Genomic DNA, 18,085 nt, shown 5'->3' on the forward strand with positions numbered 1-18,085 from the left:
TTATGTTCCAAGAAAATTATTTCCATTTCATCTTGTTATCACTTTCTACATGACACAACCTCATATCGGCTAAATGCAGCGGTAGCTGCTCACTGGTCTCTTTGTCTTTCTCAAACTATTACGACTTTGGATGTTAAACGGAGCTGGAATTTCATCAGGATAATCGCAAGGAGTTCTTATATGCGTGAATTGCAGTTTCGGATTCTGCACAGCCTTATTATCTGGCCAAGGAAAGCCTTTTTGGCTGGAATTTCTACAACTCACACCTGCCATAAATGTAATCAACCCAATGCTACTCTTATACACTGTCTGTGGACTTGTGATCATATACGCAAGTTTTGGGACTCCATTCTCTAGTGGCTTGGTGGGGCTCAATATAGTACGGTGACATTGGGAGCATCCTTCTGCATATTGGGGATTCCTATTTGACCTGGCAGACTCACGAGTCTCCACTCTCATCTACTGCATAAAAGCCGATTAATCACTTTACGGGTCATTCTCCGACACTGGATATTGCCTACGGATCCGTCACTGAAGGAATGGTTGGATGCCATGTTGGATTTATACCTCCTGGAACAGAAATCTATCCCATTACTTTCCAAGAAAAAACAGCTGTTGTTTCCTACTATCTGGCAACCATTCTTGAAATCACTGCCACAGAATCTACGCCAGTCTGTTACTCCGAGTAGCAATAGCTGAAATTAAATCTCCAATTAGCAATGTTACTCTGTAAAGGTATTATGATTATTTTCTATAGAGGTACGGATAACCATGTGCACTGGTTTGGTGTCATGACATTCTTATGGTTATGATTTGTTTTACTGTTATGGATACTGTTATGTTTACCCTGAAAAACTAAGGTGCTGACAAGGGGATCGGTGGGGGGATGGGTTGGGAAGGGACTACGGGTGGAGACAATACTTTGGGATTTGGGATTTGTAGACCTTGTTATGTTGTTTTTCAGATATCTCTTTGATGGTTGAAATGACGATAGGACAATCGATACATACGTCCACCTTGTATAGTGGACAACCAATTACGTAATATGTTTGATGTTATTCTTGTATTACTCTTGTCCTCTGAGATATCTAGTTGTATATGAATAAAAAGTATTACAAAAAAAAGCAGAGTCCATATATCTGCTAAGGTTACTTTCTTAGGATCTAAACACTCGGAACCTTGAGGCCCAAGTTCCTTTAAGGCAGTCTGTTGTCTATCCAAATTTCCTATATCAGATTGTAGATTAACAGTCATCAATTGAGAATTATCCACTAATAAAGGAATATCAGTGACAATGTGGGTTAATGGTGGCTGGCCTGGACTCTCTGGAGACCCTGAAGAAAATGAGATATCAAGAATAGAGTTTCTCATTGACTGACTCACCTATTGCTCCACATGTGAATCCATTGGGCCTCTCATTACTACAGGACCCGGAGATGATGTCCAGACCTTTGTTTCCCTCTTTCTTCCCATATAACTCAGATATATAAAAAGGAAAAATTTGCAATAAGTGGTATGCCACTTTGGCGCGCGGCTGCGTGCAACAGGCTCGCTGGTTATATCGGTTCCAAAAGTCCAGATTGATGACATCATCAGGGGCAGGAACCACTCTGGAGCACGCCAGGGCACAGGTGATACCAGCCTCACACAAATTCCTCCAAAAAGCAGTCCTCTGGCTGAACTCCCTTGCGGGAGAATACTCTCTCCGGGTAGCCTCCAAGTTATTCCCTCAGGCTCGCTGGTTATATTGGGTCCTCGGGCCCCGATTGATGACATCATTGGGGGTGGGAACCACTACGGAGCACGCCGGGGCACAGGTGATTCCAGCCTCGCACAGATTCCTCCAATTAGCAGCCCTCTGGCCAATCTCCCTTGTGGGAGAATACTCTCTCTGGGTAGCCTCCCAAATTCTTATTTCTAATGAATATTAGCCAAGATTTTATAATGTTCTGGGGAATCCTATGGGGCCCCCTTTTTTTTTTCTCTGGTTAAATTTGTGTTGGTTTTGATTCACCCAGATAAAATGTAGCGGGTCAGTGGTGAGGAAGAGGAAGAGGAAAATTAAAACAGGAAAGTTTTTTCTGCTAATTCCTATTCGGGCAAAACCTTTGAATATTGACCATGTGAAGTACTTGAATGTCTCAATCAAATCTCCCTTTCTCTTCTCTTCTCTAATCAGTACATTTTTAAACCCTTAATGTTATCTCACAAGCAGGAACCAGGCTAGAACTGAAGTGAGACTCAGAGCAGGAACCAGGCTGGAACTGAAGCAAAGCACAGAAGAAGGAACCAGGCTGAAACTGAAGCAAGACACAGAAGCAGCAACCTGGCTGGAACTGAAGCAAGACTCAGAAGCAGGAACCAGGCTGGAACTGAAGTGAGAGACTAACAGAAGTTAGCGAACTCTGAGGCACACAGCTACTAGGAACCCCAAGGTAACCTCGTTGCAAGGTGTCTATCCAAGACAGGTTTCCGGCCATACATACCCACCAGCTCTGACATCATGGAAGCGGGCGGAGCATTGAGTGGCGGGAAAGGGCCTATAAGTTCAGGCTCTTTGCGCACGAGCGCACCCAGGAGAAGGGCGGCTGACTTAGGCGTCCCGATGGCGTCGCCCCTGCGGAAACGCCGCCGAACAGGCCCGGGACCCAGTGGACCCCCACAGCAAGACTGAACCCGATGCCCAGTGCTAAGAGGTAAGGTCCCGGTCGCGAGTGCCGTGACCGGGCCACAACAGTACCTCCCCTCTTACGCTCCCTCTTAGCAGGCCCAGGTTTACCTGGGTGTTGATGATGAAATTGTCGCAGAAGCTCTTTATCCAAGATGTTCCGGGCAGGTTCCCATGTGTTGTCCTCGGGACCACAGCCCACCCAGGCAAGCAGATACTCCCAGTGTCGGTGGTGGAACCGGACGTCTAGGACCTCCCAAACTCGATAAGTCAGTTCATCAGGTACAGCTGGATCTGTGGAATCAGGAACTCGACGGTGATTCCTGGAGAGAATAAGGGGCTTCAACAAGGAGACAGGAAACACATTATGTATGTGCATGGAAGAGGGTAGGCGTAAACGATATGATACTGATCCCACACGCTCAGCAATACGGAAGGGCCCACAGTATCTTGGGGCCAACCTTCGGGACGGAATTCGAAGCTGGAGGTTCCTTGTGCTGAGCCAAACTCGGTCTCCAGGAAGAAAGACAGGCGCTGGCTGCCGATGCTGATCTGCCCATCTTTTGGTGGCCTTGGCTGCTTTGGCAAGTTTTCTCTGGATGGACATCCACAGGGATTGTAGTTGCTTGGTGGAAAGTTGCACCGTGGGTAGTACGCTAGGAAGAGGCAGAGGCAGTGGCAGTCACAACTGTTTCCCATAGACTATAAGGAAGGGCGAACTTCCTGTGGCAGAATGCATATGTTTTATGAGAATTCTGTCCATGGCAGAATCTTGGTCCAATTATCTTGTCTCTCATTGACAAAAGATCGAAGGAACATTTTCAGGGTCCAGTTGGTGCGTTCCATCTGCCCATTGCTCTGGGGGTGGAACGCAGATGATAAGCTGAGTTGCACATTGAATCTTTTACATAGGGCTCTCCAATACCGGGCGGTGAACTGAGAACCTCGATCGGACACTATGTCTTGGGGCAGACCGTGAATCTTAAAGATGTGTTGTGTGAACAATTGACTACTAAACCAGAGGAACTCGGCAAATTATACTGCTAAACAAATATTATATATTCAATTTTATTTAACAATGATTTCAAACATACATGTTATATAAGTTCCGCTATGTGCTACAAGAAATTCCCACATTAAAATACTCACATCTCACTTCCATACACACCAATCATACATTGCATACCCCACACCACAAACTCTCATGAAAATGCATCATATAAACTAACAATCCTTATACCTCCACATATAATGTAAACATATACCAGAATATTGCATACAAATATACCAATTTAGTTACAATGTGTTATAACAGGTACCAAGTACCTACAATTTTTCAACAAACAATTTTATAATACTATATCAACAGTATGCTATTATGGACAGTGTAGTATCCGATGAGATACCCATTTTGCCCCTCCCATATGGCTTCTTCAGGGAAAAGTTATGATCTTCCACGAATAATATATTTGTACTGGCATCTCCGTGGCACAGGTTTAATAACGTCCATACATCAATTAGAGATCTTTAGTATCAATGATGTTTGTTGTGTAAATGACAATCGCACAAAGCACTGGACTTTAGCACGAATGAAACTGGTTCCACATTCAATATTATACTCCAATAACATAACGACAGCTTTGCGAGTAATTTGTTGTCAATATCTGGTATTAGGCTAGACTTATGACAACATTCAACATTCAACAGGAAAACGTCCAGCCAATTAGGAAGTTTAAGCTTTCACAACCTTAAATCCATCTCAAACTGAAGCTACAGCGCGCTTAGTCGAAAATGTAACACAACCATGCTTCCTGCTTTTGACGCCACTGCCGTAACCAGGTCTCCTCTCAGAAGACTTATATAACATGTATGTTTGAAATCATTGTTAAATAAAATTGAATATAAAATATTTGTTTGGCAGTATAATAACCTGAGTTCCTCTGGTTTAGTAGAAGACTTCTGAGAGGAGACCTGGTTACGGCAGTGGCGTCATATGCAGGAAGCATGGTTGTGTTACATTTTCGACTAAGCATGCTGTAGCTTGAGATTGAGATGGTTTTAAGGTTGTGAAAGCTTAAACTTCCTAACTGGCTGGACGTTTTCCTGTTGAATGACGACCCTGCGGATATTGAAAATGGATTAAGACTTCTGAGAGGAGACCTGGTTACGGTAGTGGCGTCATACGCAGGAAGCATGGTTGTGTTACATTTTCGACTAAGCACGCTGTAGCTTGAGTTTGAGATGGATTTAAGGTTGTGAAAGCTTAAACTTCCTAATTGGCTGGACGTTTTCCTGTTGAATGACGACCCTGCGGATATTGAAAATGGATTAAGGCTGTTGTCATAAGCCTAGCCTAATACCAGATATTGACAACAAATTACTCGTAAAGCCGTCGTTATGTTATTGGAGTATAATATTGAAGCTAAGGGGTCAGTTTTAAAGGGTCGGGTGGGTTTTTTGTTTATCGGCTCGGGCGCAGCCGATAAATAAAAATGCAATCGGGCCTCACAAAAAAAAATTAACGATGTGAAGCGGACCCGGAATCGGAACAGATTCCAGTTCTGATTCACATCTCTAACTCGTTCCTCGAGGGCCTACTTCATTCCAGCCTCTGGGGTGCTTCAAGAGACTATTGTATGAGTGTTACCATCAAGGTTCTGTTCCTGAACTCTGCATACTGTGTGTACTTCTGTACTCAGTTTCTCTACAGCTCAGCCATCCTGGGATCGCTGTTCCAGTGCCTGAGGGACTACAGCCCAGCTGGGCTCTTCCAGTTCACTACTGCCACCTCTGGTGGTTCACTATATCAGTTTAATAAAATATCTAGTGTGTGTCTGTCTCCCAACTCTGAGCCTGACTGGTGGCCCCTCTCGGGATCTTCACTCGAGGGCATGGTCATTTGCCACCGGCCCAAGGATCCACCCACAATTATCACAAATAATAACAGTTCCTCCCTGTGGGTGGAGACATCTCTCACCTCAGCCCAGGGTTCACATCCATAACATAACACTATCTATTAGGACAAGTGAGAGATGCTGTCAAATATGGCAGAGCAAGGAACATGGAAGAACTTTTATTTTAGCTACAAGATGTATACTGGTATCAAGTACCTGCAAATGTAAGGGTAAGAGTTTCATGATAATAGACATGCTCCAGGAAAAGATCTCTGTACATACGCATATAGCTTGCAGAAGGATTAAATAGAGCATTGGCAAGAGATCCTTTTTGCATACAAGACCTAGATAAATTGCTAAAGGTTTGCCATGGGCTTAAGAGACAGCAGTCTTAGGTGGGAAATGAAAAAAATATTTATTTTAAATTCTGGCGAGGACATTTTCAGAAGTAATGTGACTGGCCATTCTGTGGGCAGCCCAAAATGAAGGGTACACCACAGAAAAGATAGCTCCTAAATTGTTGGTTTGTGAAAGAAATGAAGTAGAAGTGAGAGCCTCTAGTGAAGAGCCAGCATTAAATGTGGAAGAGTTGAGTCAAATGATGATGAGCCTAAGTAAAGTGCAAGATAAAATACTTCATATTTTGGACATGGACCATTGGATTGAGGTAGAGTTGGAGCAACCTACAGGGAGGAGCCCTGTAGGTGCCCACCATCAGCTGGCATGAGGAAAAGGACCAACAGGAGCTTTGCCTATACCAGAACACATTACACTTATGTTGAGCCCTTGGATGCCAGGGCCAGCAGGTCTTGGGTTGGGGCCTCCGCTGAAGGGCTGGCAATCCATGGATGAACTCATGTTGAACCGAAGTGTGAGGCAATCTCAGCTCACGGCAGATGGCAATCTGGAATGTCCAGTAACAGGCTGTGGTCAGAGGCAGGTGGCAATCAAGGAAGATCCAATAACAGGCAGTGGTCAGTGGCAGGTAGAAATGAAGAGAAGTCCAGGAAGCAAGCCAAGGATCTGTCCAAGAGAAGATGGGATGATAGGCAGGCAGGAGTATGAAGAGCAACAAAGGAGGCAAGGCACACTGAAGAACAAAGAGCTGAAGACTGACCACAAGCACTGACAAATAAGTCAAGAATCATGAGAACTGAAGAACCTGACACTGGAACTGAAGACCAACTGAAGACCAGATGAAGACATTGAGGCAATTCATGCTACAGAGGCTGCAGGAGACCTGTTGCCAAAGCACAGAGGTGATGCAGCCAAGGCCTTTTATAGGTAAACCCCATGATTTCATCCAAGTGTGCCACCAGCATTTTCCTGCCAAAGGTCCTTTAAGAGGAGGAACATCGGGTGTGAGCGTGCGTTCAAGAAGCTGGGTGTGAGTGATAGTGGTGTCCCACTGTGAAGACTGATGGCAGCATCCTGCTGTGCCACAGTGTGGTGTCCTGCTGCACAAGATGGGAATGTGACTTGGCTGTGTCGGGAACTGGTGATAGTGGCTCGTGCCTGCTGGTGAGTCCGACAGTCTGTGGGGTGGGGGGACCCATAGACTGCCAAATGTACCATTTCAGAGATGAGATGTGGGAACAACAACAATGACAGCAGCAATAGAATAGCTATCAGAAAATGCAATACACTACTTATAGGGAAAGCTATGCTCCTAGGAATTTCAATGATAGATATAATAATCAGCGACCAAGCTATCCAGTATATAGATTTCTACCTTCCCAGAATGAAAGGAGGAAAATCATGTTATATAGGTACAAAGTGCACGGCCACTTTGCAAGAGATGGTGAAAACAAACAAAAAAAAATCAACAGCTACAGAATAAACCAACATCACTACAGACCTTTAAAAGTACAAGCCCACAAGTACAGTCATCAGCTGGTATAGAAATAGAGGACGTTCCATTGACTTCCACAGTTAGGCTTCAATTGGGAAAGCCTCTCCAATGACAGATTTAGAGAAGAAGAAATGGTGAATGCTTGCAAAGAGCCCCATCATAGATATCTTAATTGGGCTCATGGAAACAAAGTGTTATATGGTCATGGGCTCAGATGGGACTACCATCATAGCTACCCATTTTCATTACCATTTTGAGAAAAAATATAATTTAGAGGATTCAAGCTGAGTGAAATTAATAGCAGCAAATGGATTAACATTACCAGTATGAGGCTGCACTGAAGCAGATGTAAATTGTCTGAGGCAGAATATGAAACAGAAGTGCATATTCATTGTAGCAGATAATGCAACAGCACATTCCAATGGCATAGAATTCCTGGAAATTCTGGGAATTATTATCTTACAAGACCTAAATTTATCAAAGATTATGGCCAATTTGAGTCATGACACTAAGCTGTAGAAGATCTCAAAACATATGCAACAGCAGAGTACTGAGAGAATATGCTTTGTAAAGACAGGAGTGAAAAAAAACGTGTTACCACCTCTAGCATAAGAACATAAGAACATAAGAAATTGCCATGCTGGGTCAGACCAAGGGTCCATCAAGCCCAGAATCCTGTTTCCAACAGAGGCCAAACCAGGCCACAAGAACCTGGCAATTACCCAAACACCAAGAAGATCCCATGTTACTGATGAAATTAATAGTGGCTATTCCCTAAGTAAACTTGATTAATAGCCGTTAATGGACTTCTCCTCCAAGAACTTATTCAAAACATTTTTTGTACCCAGCTACACTAACTGCACTAACCACATCTTCTGGAAACAAATTCCAGAGCTTAATTGTGCATTGAGTGAAAAATAATTTTCTCTGATTAGTCTTAAATGTGCTACTTGCTAACTTCATGGAATGCATGGTTAAAAGGGGAGGTGAAAGAAGCTAAGATCTTCATTAAAAAACTGGAAGAAGGATTCAACAGAAGAAAATAGCATAATGCATAAGCATTAGCAAGTTAAATATAAGACATTGATAAGACAGGCTAAGAGAGAATTTGAAAACAAGTTGGCCGTAGAGGCAAAAACTTTTAAAAATATATCCAAAGCAGAAGGCCTGTGAGGGAGTCAGTTGGACCGTTAGATGATCGAGAGGTTAAAGGGGTACTTAGAGAAGATAAGGCCATTGTGGAAAGATTAAATGATTTATTTGCTTTGGTGTTTACTGAAGAGGATGTTGGGAAGGTCCCCGTACTGGAGAAGTTTTTCATGGGTAATGATTCAGATGGACTGAACCAAATGACGGTGAACCTAGAGGGTGTGGTAGGCCTGATTGACAAACTGAAGAGTAGTAAATCATCTGGACTGGATGGTATACTCCCCAGAGTTCTAAAGGAACTGAAAAATGAAATTTCAGACCTATTAGTAAAAATTTGTAACCTATCATTAAAATCATCCATTGTACCTGAAAACTGGAGGATAGCTAATTTAACCCCAATATTTAAATAGGGCTCCAGGGGTGATCCGGAAAAGTACAGACTAGTTAGCCTGACTTCAGTGCCAGGAAAAATAGTGGAAAGTGTTCTAAATATCAAAATCACAGAACATATAGAAATACATGGTTTAATGGAACAAAGTCAGCATGGCTTTACCCAAGGCAAGTCTTGCCTCACAAATCTGCTTTACTTTTTTGAAGGAGTTAATAAACATGTGGATAAAGGTGAACTGGTAGATGTAGTGTACTTGGATTTTCAGAAGGTGTTTGACAAAGTTCCTCTTGAGAGGCTTCTAGGAAAAGTAAAAAGTCATGGGATAGGTGGCGATGTCCTTTTGTGGATTGCAAACTGGCTAAAAGACAGGAAACAGAGAGTAGGATTAATTGGACAATTTTCTCAGTGGAAGGGAGTGGGCAGTGGAGTGCCTCAGGGATCTGTATTGGGACCCTTACTTTTCAATATATTTATAAGTGATCTGGAAAAAAATATGATGAATGAGGTAATCAAATTTGCAGATGATACAAAATTGTTCAGAGTAGTTAAATCACAAGCAGATTGTGATAAATTGCAGGAAGGCCTTATGAGACTGGAAAATTGGGCATCCAAATGGTAGATGAAATTTAATGTGGATAAGTGCAAGGTGATGCATATAGGGAAAAATAACCGATGCTATAATTACACAATGTTGGGTTCCATATTAGGTTCTACCACCCAAGAAAGAGATCTAGGCATCATAGTGGATAACACATTGAAATCATCGGTTCAGTGTGCTGCAGCAGTCAAAAAAGCAACAGAATGTTGGGAATTATTAGAAAGGGAATTGTGAAGAAAACGGAAAATGTCATAATGCCTCTGTATCGCTCCATAGTGAGACCGCACCTTGAATACTGTGTACAATTCTGGTCGCCGCATCTCAAAAAAGATATAGTTGCGATAGAGAAGGTACAGAGAAGGACGACCAAAATGATAAGGGGAATGGAACAGCTCACCTTTGAGGAAAGACTAAAGAGGTTAGGACTTTTCAACTTGGAGAAGAGACGGCTGAGGGAGGATATGATAGAGGTGTTTAAAATCATGAGAGGTCTAGAACAAGTAGATGTGAATCGGTTATTTACTCTTTCAGATAATAGAAAGACTAGTGGGCCCTCTATGAAGTTAGCATGTGTAACATTTAAAATTAATCAAAGAAAGTTCTTTTTCACTGAACACACAATTAAACTCTGGAATTTGTTGCCAGAGGATGTGGTTAGTGCTGTTAGTGTAGCTGTGTTTAAAAAAGGATTGGATAAGTTCTTGGATGAGACGTCCATTACCTGATCTTAATTAAGTTGAATTAGAAAATAGCCACTGCTATTACTAGCAACAGTAACATGGAATAGACTTAGTTTTTGGGTACTTGCCAGGTTCTTATGGCCTGGAATGGCCACTGTTGGAAACAGGATGTTGGGCTCGATGGACCCTTGGTCTGACCCAGTATGGCATGTTCTTATGTTCTTATATTCTTACATCTACTCATTCAAGACCTCACATGATCTTAAAGACCTCTATCATATCCCCCTCAGCTGTCTCTTCTCCAAGCTGAACAGTCTTAACATATTCAGCCTTTCCTCATAGGGGAGCTGTTCCATCAGTTTCTACATATAGAATTGGACTGCTTGCAGGATATGATTCCTTTCCAAAGAAATTTTGTCATCGTCTTCCTTTCTTCTCCACCACATTCCAAAGATCTCGCCTCCCAGTGCCACATAACCTTTAGAGAGGGCACCTTGTTACATTGACCTGAACGTGATAAACTCATAGCTTGTTAGATAGACCTGTAAGCCCTTCTGTATCCTGTTACTATTTAGTCTACACCATCCAATGCAGATCATCATTCCATGCATCCACAACCCTTTACATAAAAAATATTTCCTGATGTTGATCCTGGGGTTAAAATCTTGGAAACTCATCATGAACTCTTGTCCTTAAACTTCCTTTCCATTGAAAAATATGTGTTTCCATAGTATTATTATTATCTTTCAGGTATTTGAATGTCTCTGTCATATCTCCTCTGTTCCTTCTCTCTGCTAGGTTACACATATTTGGATTCTTAAGCCCTGTTTCATAAGAATTCTGGAATAGACCCCACATTATTTTGGCTGCCTATCTCTGGATCACCTCTGCACTGTAGAAATTAGAGAAAACTTATACCAAACAACTTTATTAATGATGTTTTACATCAGATATCCACAAAAGAATGAATAATCCACAGGGGTTGTAGGTGTAATAAACATTAATCTAAAAAAAAGATGCACAGTGAAGTCTTTGCATCATGGGGTTCATATCCCAAATGGATTCAGCAACCAACTTAAGCATTCCCAACTCATCAGCCTTTTCATTCCAATAATGCAGAAGCCACTCACCAAGAAAGTGAGTGAAGAGCTCATATTTTAATTCAAAGCCTATACCAATGTCTTCCTTCTCTCAGGAATCTTCAGAACCAGCATTTTTCAATTGTGCAAACTGTGAATTTGCAGTCATCTGATTCTTTGGCTCTATTGATAGCTTAAAATACAAATGAAGCCCTTGTAGCTAGATCCATTCTGTTTCTTCTGAGCCAAGAAAGTAATTCTACAGCTTTAAAGACAAGTTTGTATAAACTGATGGTGCGCTCTCTACAAGTTTATCATCTATTTTGCTGCCATCAAGGAAGGTTTGCTCTTTCAAGGTGATACATGTCATATATAAGAGAAAAGAAAACAAGAACAAATGTTTTATTTCACCTTCAGGCTCTGGAATACATTTTTCAAAGTTTACTCAGGATCTATGTATGAAATATAAGGAACTGTGCAGGTAGGTTGGCTGCATCCACATGATAGGATTTTCAGACTCCTAAACGTATGTGTGCACTTTCACAGTGCAAGGACATTTATCCTCATTAAAATCAGGCATTCTTTTTTGGTATTATTCATTTCAATAGCAGCATCAAAGTTACTATATATAAGGAAAATATCAATCGTGTACAGGGAAAAGACCAGAAATAAACATATATAGGAAATATTCAATCCAAGAATTGAAAATATTCTGATAAAACTATCTGGAGAAGATGATATCTTACAGCCAATTAAGATAAGCAAATTCATAGACAGAGCTCTTGCAAAATAAATGCATTCACTGTAGTGCAAATCAGAGAAACCCAGGCATTCTGATAAGGGCACTTTGAGGCTATGATTAGAAACTATTTGAGTTTATAAATGTATGTGAGTAGTAACCATGACATTAATACATGCACTTTATTTCATCATTATAATGCTGTTTAAATCTATGCATCTTCTTTCAGCCAATCCTCAAACACAATTTATGCAGGTATTTAGTATTGAAAAATCATCTGGGTTTCTGTGTACTGAAAGGACATGCAAATACCTTTCAAGTCAGATGATCTATTGAGTAATTATCCTTCTATACAGTTTGGTACTGATATACAAACAGCAATTGGGTAAATGTATTGCTTTGCTTCTCTTAATACATTAAGTGATGGCAAATCCAAGGAGCTTTACAAAACCACATAATCCCATGAGATTTAAAGACAAAATAAAAGGTTAGAGGAATTTTCTTATTGGATAAATTGAGAGCAAAGTAGGGATTTGTCTATGGAAGTTTGGGCATGTACATTTTTTACAAAAGCCAAAATGAAATTTTATGCAAATAAAACAGAATTGATGTGCATAGCTAATGAAAATGATAGGAAACGAATGTGGTTTTCATTCTTAAAATCCCCAAAACCAGCCAAAATGAAAACTAGCCAGACCAGAACAAATTCTGGCTGCACGACCTAGATCTAAATTTATAAAAATGAGTTTTTAGCTTTCTTTTGAAATAATGAGAAGGAACAACAATGGGAGAACAAGGTCTCATGAAAAACTGGTTTGAATCATCTGCTAGTCAAGTTTACCATAATTTTGATGGTTAATACCTTCTATCATGTAGTCAATCTTCTACCTGCCCCTGCAGTGAAATCCAAATGTGATAGAAACATAGAAACATAGAAAATGACAGCAGAAAAAGACCAATCGGCCCATCTAGTTTGCCCAGCAAGCTTCCACACTTATTTTCCCATACTTATCTGTTTCATCAACCTTGTTGGTAACTGTTTGATTCAAATTTCCTGCCATCCCCTTTCATTGATGCAGAAAGCAATGTTAGAGTTGCATCAATGGTGAGCATAAGTCATAGAAACATAGAAATGACGGCAGAAGAAGACCAAATGGCCCATCCAGTCTGCCCAGCAAGCTATGCACTTTTTTTTCCCTCATACTTGTTACGCTTGGCTTTTAGTACCTTTTAGTTCTATTTCCCTTCCACCCCACCATTAATGTAGAGAGCAGTGATGGAACTGCATCTAAGTGAAATATCTAGCTTAGTTAGGGGTAGTAACCGCCGCAATAAGCAAGCAATAATCTGGGTAAACAAATAAGCATGGGGGTAGCTTGCTTATTATGGTGGTTACTACCCTAAACCAATTAAGCCTAATACATCACTTTGAAAGCATATACAGCATTGTTCTCTGCTTCAACAGTAGGGGAAAAAAGGATTTACATTTATTTATTTATTTATTTATTTATTTATTTAAACATTTTTATATACCGGCATTAGTTGTGGACATCATGCCGGTTTACATCAAAACTGGTAAAGTATGGAAATTACATTTTAACAGGGAATTAGAAACTGGGAGGAGGGTAAATAATTAAATAGGATAGACGAGAAATGACAGTGACATTAACATGGTTCCTTGGTGTGAACGAGGAGAGAGGATAACAACATATGCTTCCTCAGTATGAGGAAGCATATGTTGTTATCCATTGTTATCCATTCAGACAACATCCAACAAAGACTGAATTTCATAATCTGGGTAAACAAATAAGCGTGGAGGTAGCTTGCTTATTATGGTGGTTACTACCCTAAACCAATTAAGCCTGATACATCACTTTGAAACATATACAGCATTGCTCTCTGCTTCAACATTAGGGGGAGGAAAGAATTTACATTCAGACAACATCCAACAAAGATTGATCTGTGCAGTCTGGGCAAACAAGCATCGGGGTAACTTGCTGGATGCGGCGATTACTACAGAAAAATGGGAAATTACAGCGACGTGAGAGAATTCCTGATTCTGGGGTTCTCAGAATTCCCAGAGCTACAGTTCCCTCTCTTTACTCTTTTCTTATTTATCTACCTGATGGCCGTGCTGGGGAACCTCCTCATTATCTGCATAGTATGTGCTGATCGACACCTGCACACCCCCATGTATTTCTTCTTGGCCAACCTGTCCATCATTGATATCTGCTCTTTGACAGTCACTGTTCCCAAACTGCTGGCAGTCCTCCTGACCCAGAACAATGCAATACCCTTCAGTGACTGCATTCTGCAGATGTACTGCTACGTGATCTGTGTAGCTACAGAATTTACACTTCTTGCTGTCATGGCATATGATCGTTATGTAGCAATCTGCAATCCCCTGCGTTACACCATCATCATGAATAGGAGAGTCTGTGCACTTCTGGCAGCTGTCTCATGGATAGGAGGTTTTATAGAGACACTGCCACAAGTTATAATGGTATCGCATTTCTCTTTCTGTGGCTCCAATGAAATACTTCACTTCTTCTGTGACCTCACTGCTCTTACAAAACTTACTTGCACAGAGACCTCTGCCATTGAACTTCTGAATTATACTGAAGGGTTGATTATGGACCTCACATCATTTTCCTTGATCCTAACTTCGTACGTGTGTATTATCCTCTCCATCCTGAAAACCATCCATTCTGCAGAGGGCAGACGCAAAGCTTTCTCCACCTGCTCCTCTCACCTTATGGTGGTTTTTCTATTTTATACAACATTGTTGTGTGTTTATTTACGACCCAGTTCAGTCAACAACATGGATGAGAACAAGCTGGTGACTGTGACATTTATCTTTTTAATCCCACTTGTAAACCCTCTTATTTACAGTATAAGAAACAAAGATTTAAAAGTGGCTCTTCAAAAATCATTCATCAGAAGACTATCCTTATCAGTGAACAAAAACAAGAAGGAAATAGCTCTAGCTACCCAGGACAACATGAGCTCAAGAAATGAAATGGAATAAAGGAAGATGCAGGGAACCCTGAACCAGCTCTGATCCATCAGCAACATTTCCTCTAATGTATGTGGGGATCAGCAAACACTTTCTCCCTTCTAGATGCATGTCAGCTTTTTTAGCTATGTGTGGTCTGCAGCTCCCGCAGACTGCAGGATCCCACATTGATCACATTGTGAAATAGCTGGAGAATGCCTAGCAGGGAGAAAGGACTCCGAGGGTCCCCACACATCTTAGGGAGAACGGCAGGAATGGTCCCAGCTTCACTGTACCAGCTTTACATGATACCTCTGAAACTAACAGTAGCAGCTGATATGACTGAGAGAGGAAGAGCTCTTTCTGTCTTATCACCATCTTGTATGTGAAACACGCTGATTCTGAGTTACAGGAGCAGGGGCAGGATGTTTGGCAATCAATAGTTTTATTGAGAAAGTCATGTGACAGGTATACATAATAAAACTCATTTTCCACATAGCAGGACTCTTTCAAAAAAAATATTACCTTGTTTTAAAGATCCTGTGGATTGTAAATGGACCCAGCTCCAAGAAGAAACAATGCCTCAAATTTAATTTCAGTTACTGGAAACTACGAGCTGCTGTGTAATAGTATAATGTGTTTTAACTTAGCATTGTGTTTAAGTAAACGAAATATGAATTCCTTCTTTAGAGTCTATCTTTCAAATCAATGCATGATACAGCATTAATGCACATACGAGGATGCGCAGAGATTATTATTTTATGACCTGTGCAATGGGAGCTGCACAGCTTACAAAATACCACATAGTTCTGCTGCAAAAATACGTACACATTCTTCAGTACATTAAATATTTCCAGTGCAAGAAAATGCAAACCACCTCAATCTATTTTAGAAACATATGGGAGTATATATTAGGCACACAAGAAAGAAACCTGTGTGCATAATAACCTTGATTTACAGGCAGGGGCAGGTATTTATAAAGTAAGTGCGTATGCTGTTTTCAAAAAAATACTTAACATGCCCTTGTACTTGAGCTCACCCGTTCACCAATACTTCTGCAAGTTCATGCAGTCCATCTCCAGTTCACCTAGACCTGCCAGTGCATCACCCTGAACCCCACCCTCGCTCACCCAGAGAAACCCGACTTCATTTGCCTGAGTATGAAAGTGTACAAGGAGAAACATCTCTGGAAATGAACTCCTTTCTGAGCACTGATATTACTAATCCTGTACCCACCTCTGAGAATGATGGTAGGAGCACAAGTAATGAGTCAATAGAGAGATTATGCTCTCGTAAATTGTAGCAAAATGAGTAAGTGTAATAATTATAAAGTTAATTTTTGAATGATTTTGCTCAGTTGAAAATATCTCCCCCTACCCCACAGTTGTACAAGTACCTGCAGGGTGAAAGAGCCTGGCTACCTGCTACAAAGGGGAAGGGTGAAGTTCCAGGGAGGGCAATGCCAGCAGACAACACACAGGGATTTCCTTTTAAAACCCTTAGACCAGCTTTATGATGCTTGCACTGTACCTGCCTCTGGGTACCGAAGAGCCCCCTGTGCTGTCTGACAGATTCTGAAAATTCCCCTCCCACTTCCATATCATGGGTCAAGTAAATGGCAGTAAAATTAATTAAAATGACTTTGTTAAACCCTCATGTGCTTTTTTTGTTGATTTATATTTTAAAAGGTAGCAGAATTTTTCTGTTTATGAACAAATCAGCAATTTATATCAGTCACAAATAGAGTGATGTGTGTATATATATATAGAGAGAGAGAGAGAGAGAGAGAGTGAATTATGAAGCTTCTACAGTTTTTATAATTATAAGCTTTACTTACGGGGACATATAAGAAATTGTAAATAAATAATTAATACACATCTTATTTATTTACTTTTAGAAACTGGAACAACAATGGTAGGCATTTTGTCAAAGAATTATTCATGGATTGAATTTTTATGGACCTGTGATTAAAATGTGTAGTCAGAAAATTAGGAGCAGAATATCTTCATATTATGCAAGGTTTAATATATAAACTATGAAAGTTTTGTCTCATACATCTATATATTCTGCAATATCAATGTTATTTAGTAAAATCAGCCTAGAATTGTGATATAATCACACAGATTGAACACATTTTTTTTTCTTATGCAACCAACCTCTACTCTAAAGTTCTAATATTTATTCTATGGAAATTACTGTACTTTCTCTTTTGGTTTGAAATTTTTATTATATCACTGCTTGTAATATTTGCTTTATACACTAGGGGAACCTGTTGCGCTTGGTGGAGAACGACTCCCTGGTAGGGACCAGGAAGCACCTGCCCCCAGGGGGTGGAGCACAGGAGGAGACAGAGGCTAGGATGAGCTTCACCACTGGAAGCCTGAGGTCCCCCCAGGTGCATCCCATAAGGACCCGGGCTACTTGGACTTAGATGGGCCTCACAGGGTCTCCCGGAGAGGTAGTAGAGAGGCGTACCCACGATCAGCAAGGGAGTGAAGTCGGGCTTCACGCTGTTGGTCTAGAGAGGCAAGGAAGACCCAAACAGCGTAGATGATGACAAGGCAAGAGACAAGTCAGAATCAGGTCAATGGAAGCTGATGTCAGAATCCGAGGGTCAGTCCGAGGAGTGGTAAACAAGGCAGAGGTCAGGTTCTGGAGATCAGATGAGGTCACAAGGCAGGCAGAGGTCAGGATGCAGGCAGCAGATAAGAAGGTCAAAGAACATACCGAGGTCAGTACCATAGAGACAGTCCAAGGGTACTACCTGGGAAGACGAACAGACAGACGCAGGAATAGAAGGATGCTGGAACAGTAGGATCCTGGAACAAGGCTGGAACAAGACTGGAACAAGGCTTAGAATGCAGAGACAATCTTAGCACAAACCCGATCCAATTGCCAAGGCAAGGAAGTGCAGGCAGGAACTTCCTTAAAATGTTCCTTCAATCAGGACATGCTGCGGATCTAGGTCCCACCCCTAGCCCTAAAAGAGGCCAGGCGGTCTGTGCGTGTACACATAGGGGCGTGGCCAATGCCACTGGAG

General features: G+C 41.3%; 1 protein-coding gene across 1 annotated transcript; it reads left to right on the forward strand.

The window, feature by feature from the left end:
• The first annotated feature begins 14,073 nt into the window (after positions 1-14,073).
• On the forward strand, positions 14,074-15,078 carry LOC115077640 (olfactory receptor 24-like). The gene has a single exon (XM_029579935.1). The coding sequence runs from the start codon at positions 14,074-14,076 to the stop codon at positions 15,076-15,078; it is 1,005 nt and encodes a 334-aa protein (XP_029435795.1).
• The last annotated feature ends 3,007 nt before the right edge of the window (positions 15,079-18,085 follow it).

Source organism: Rhinatrema bivittatum, chromosome 16 (assembly GCF_901001135.1).
Source record: "Rhinatrema bivittatum chromosome 16, aRhiBiv1.1, whole genome shotgun sequence".
NCBI classification, from domain to species: Eukaryota; Metazoa; Chordata; class Amphibia; order Gymnophiona; family Rhinatrematidae; genus Rhinatrema; species Rhinatrema bivittatum.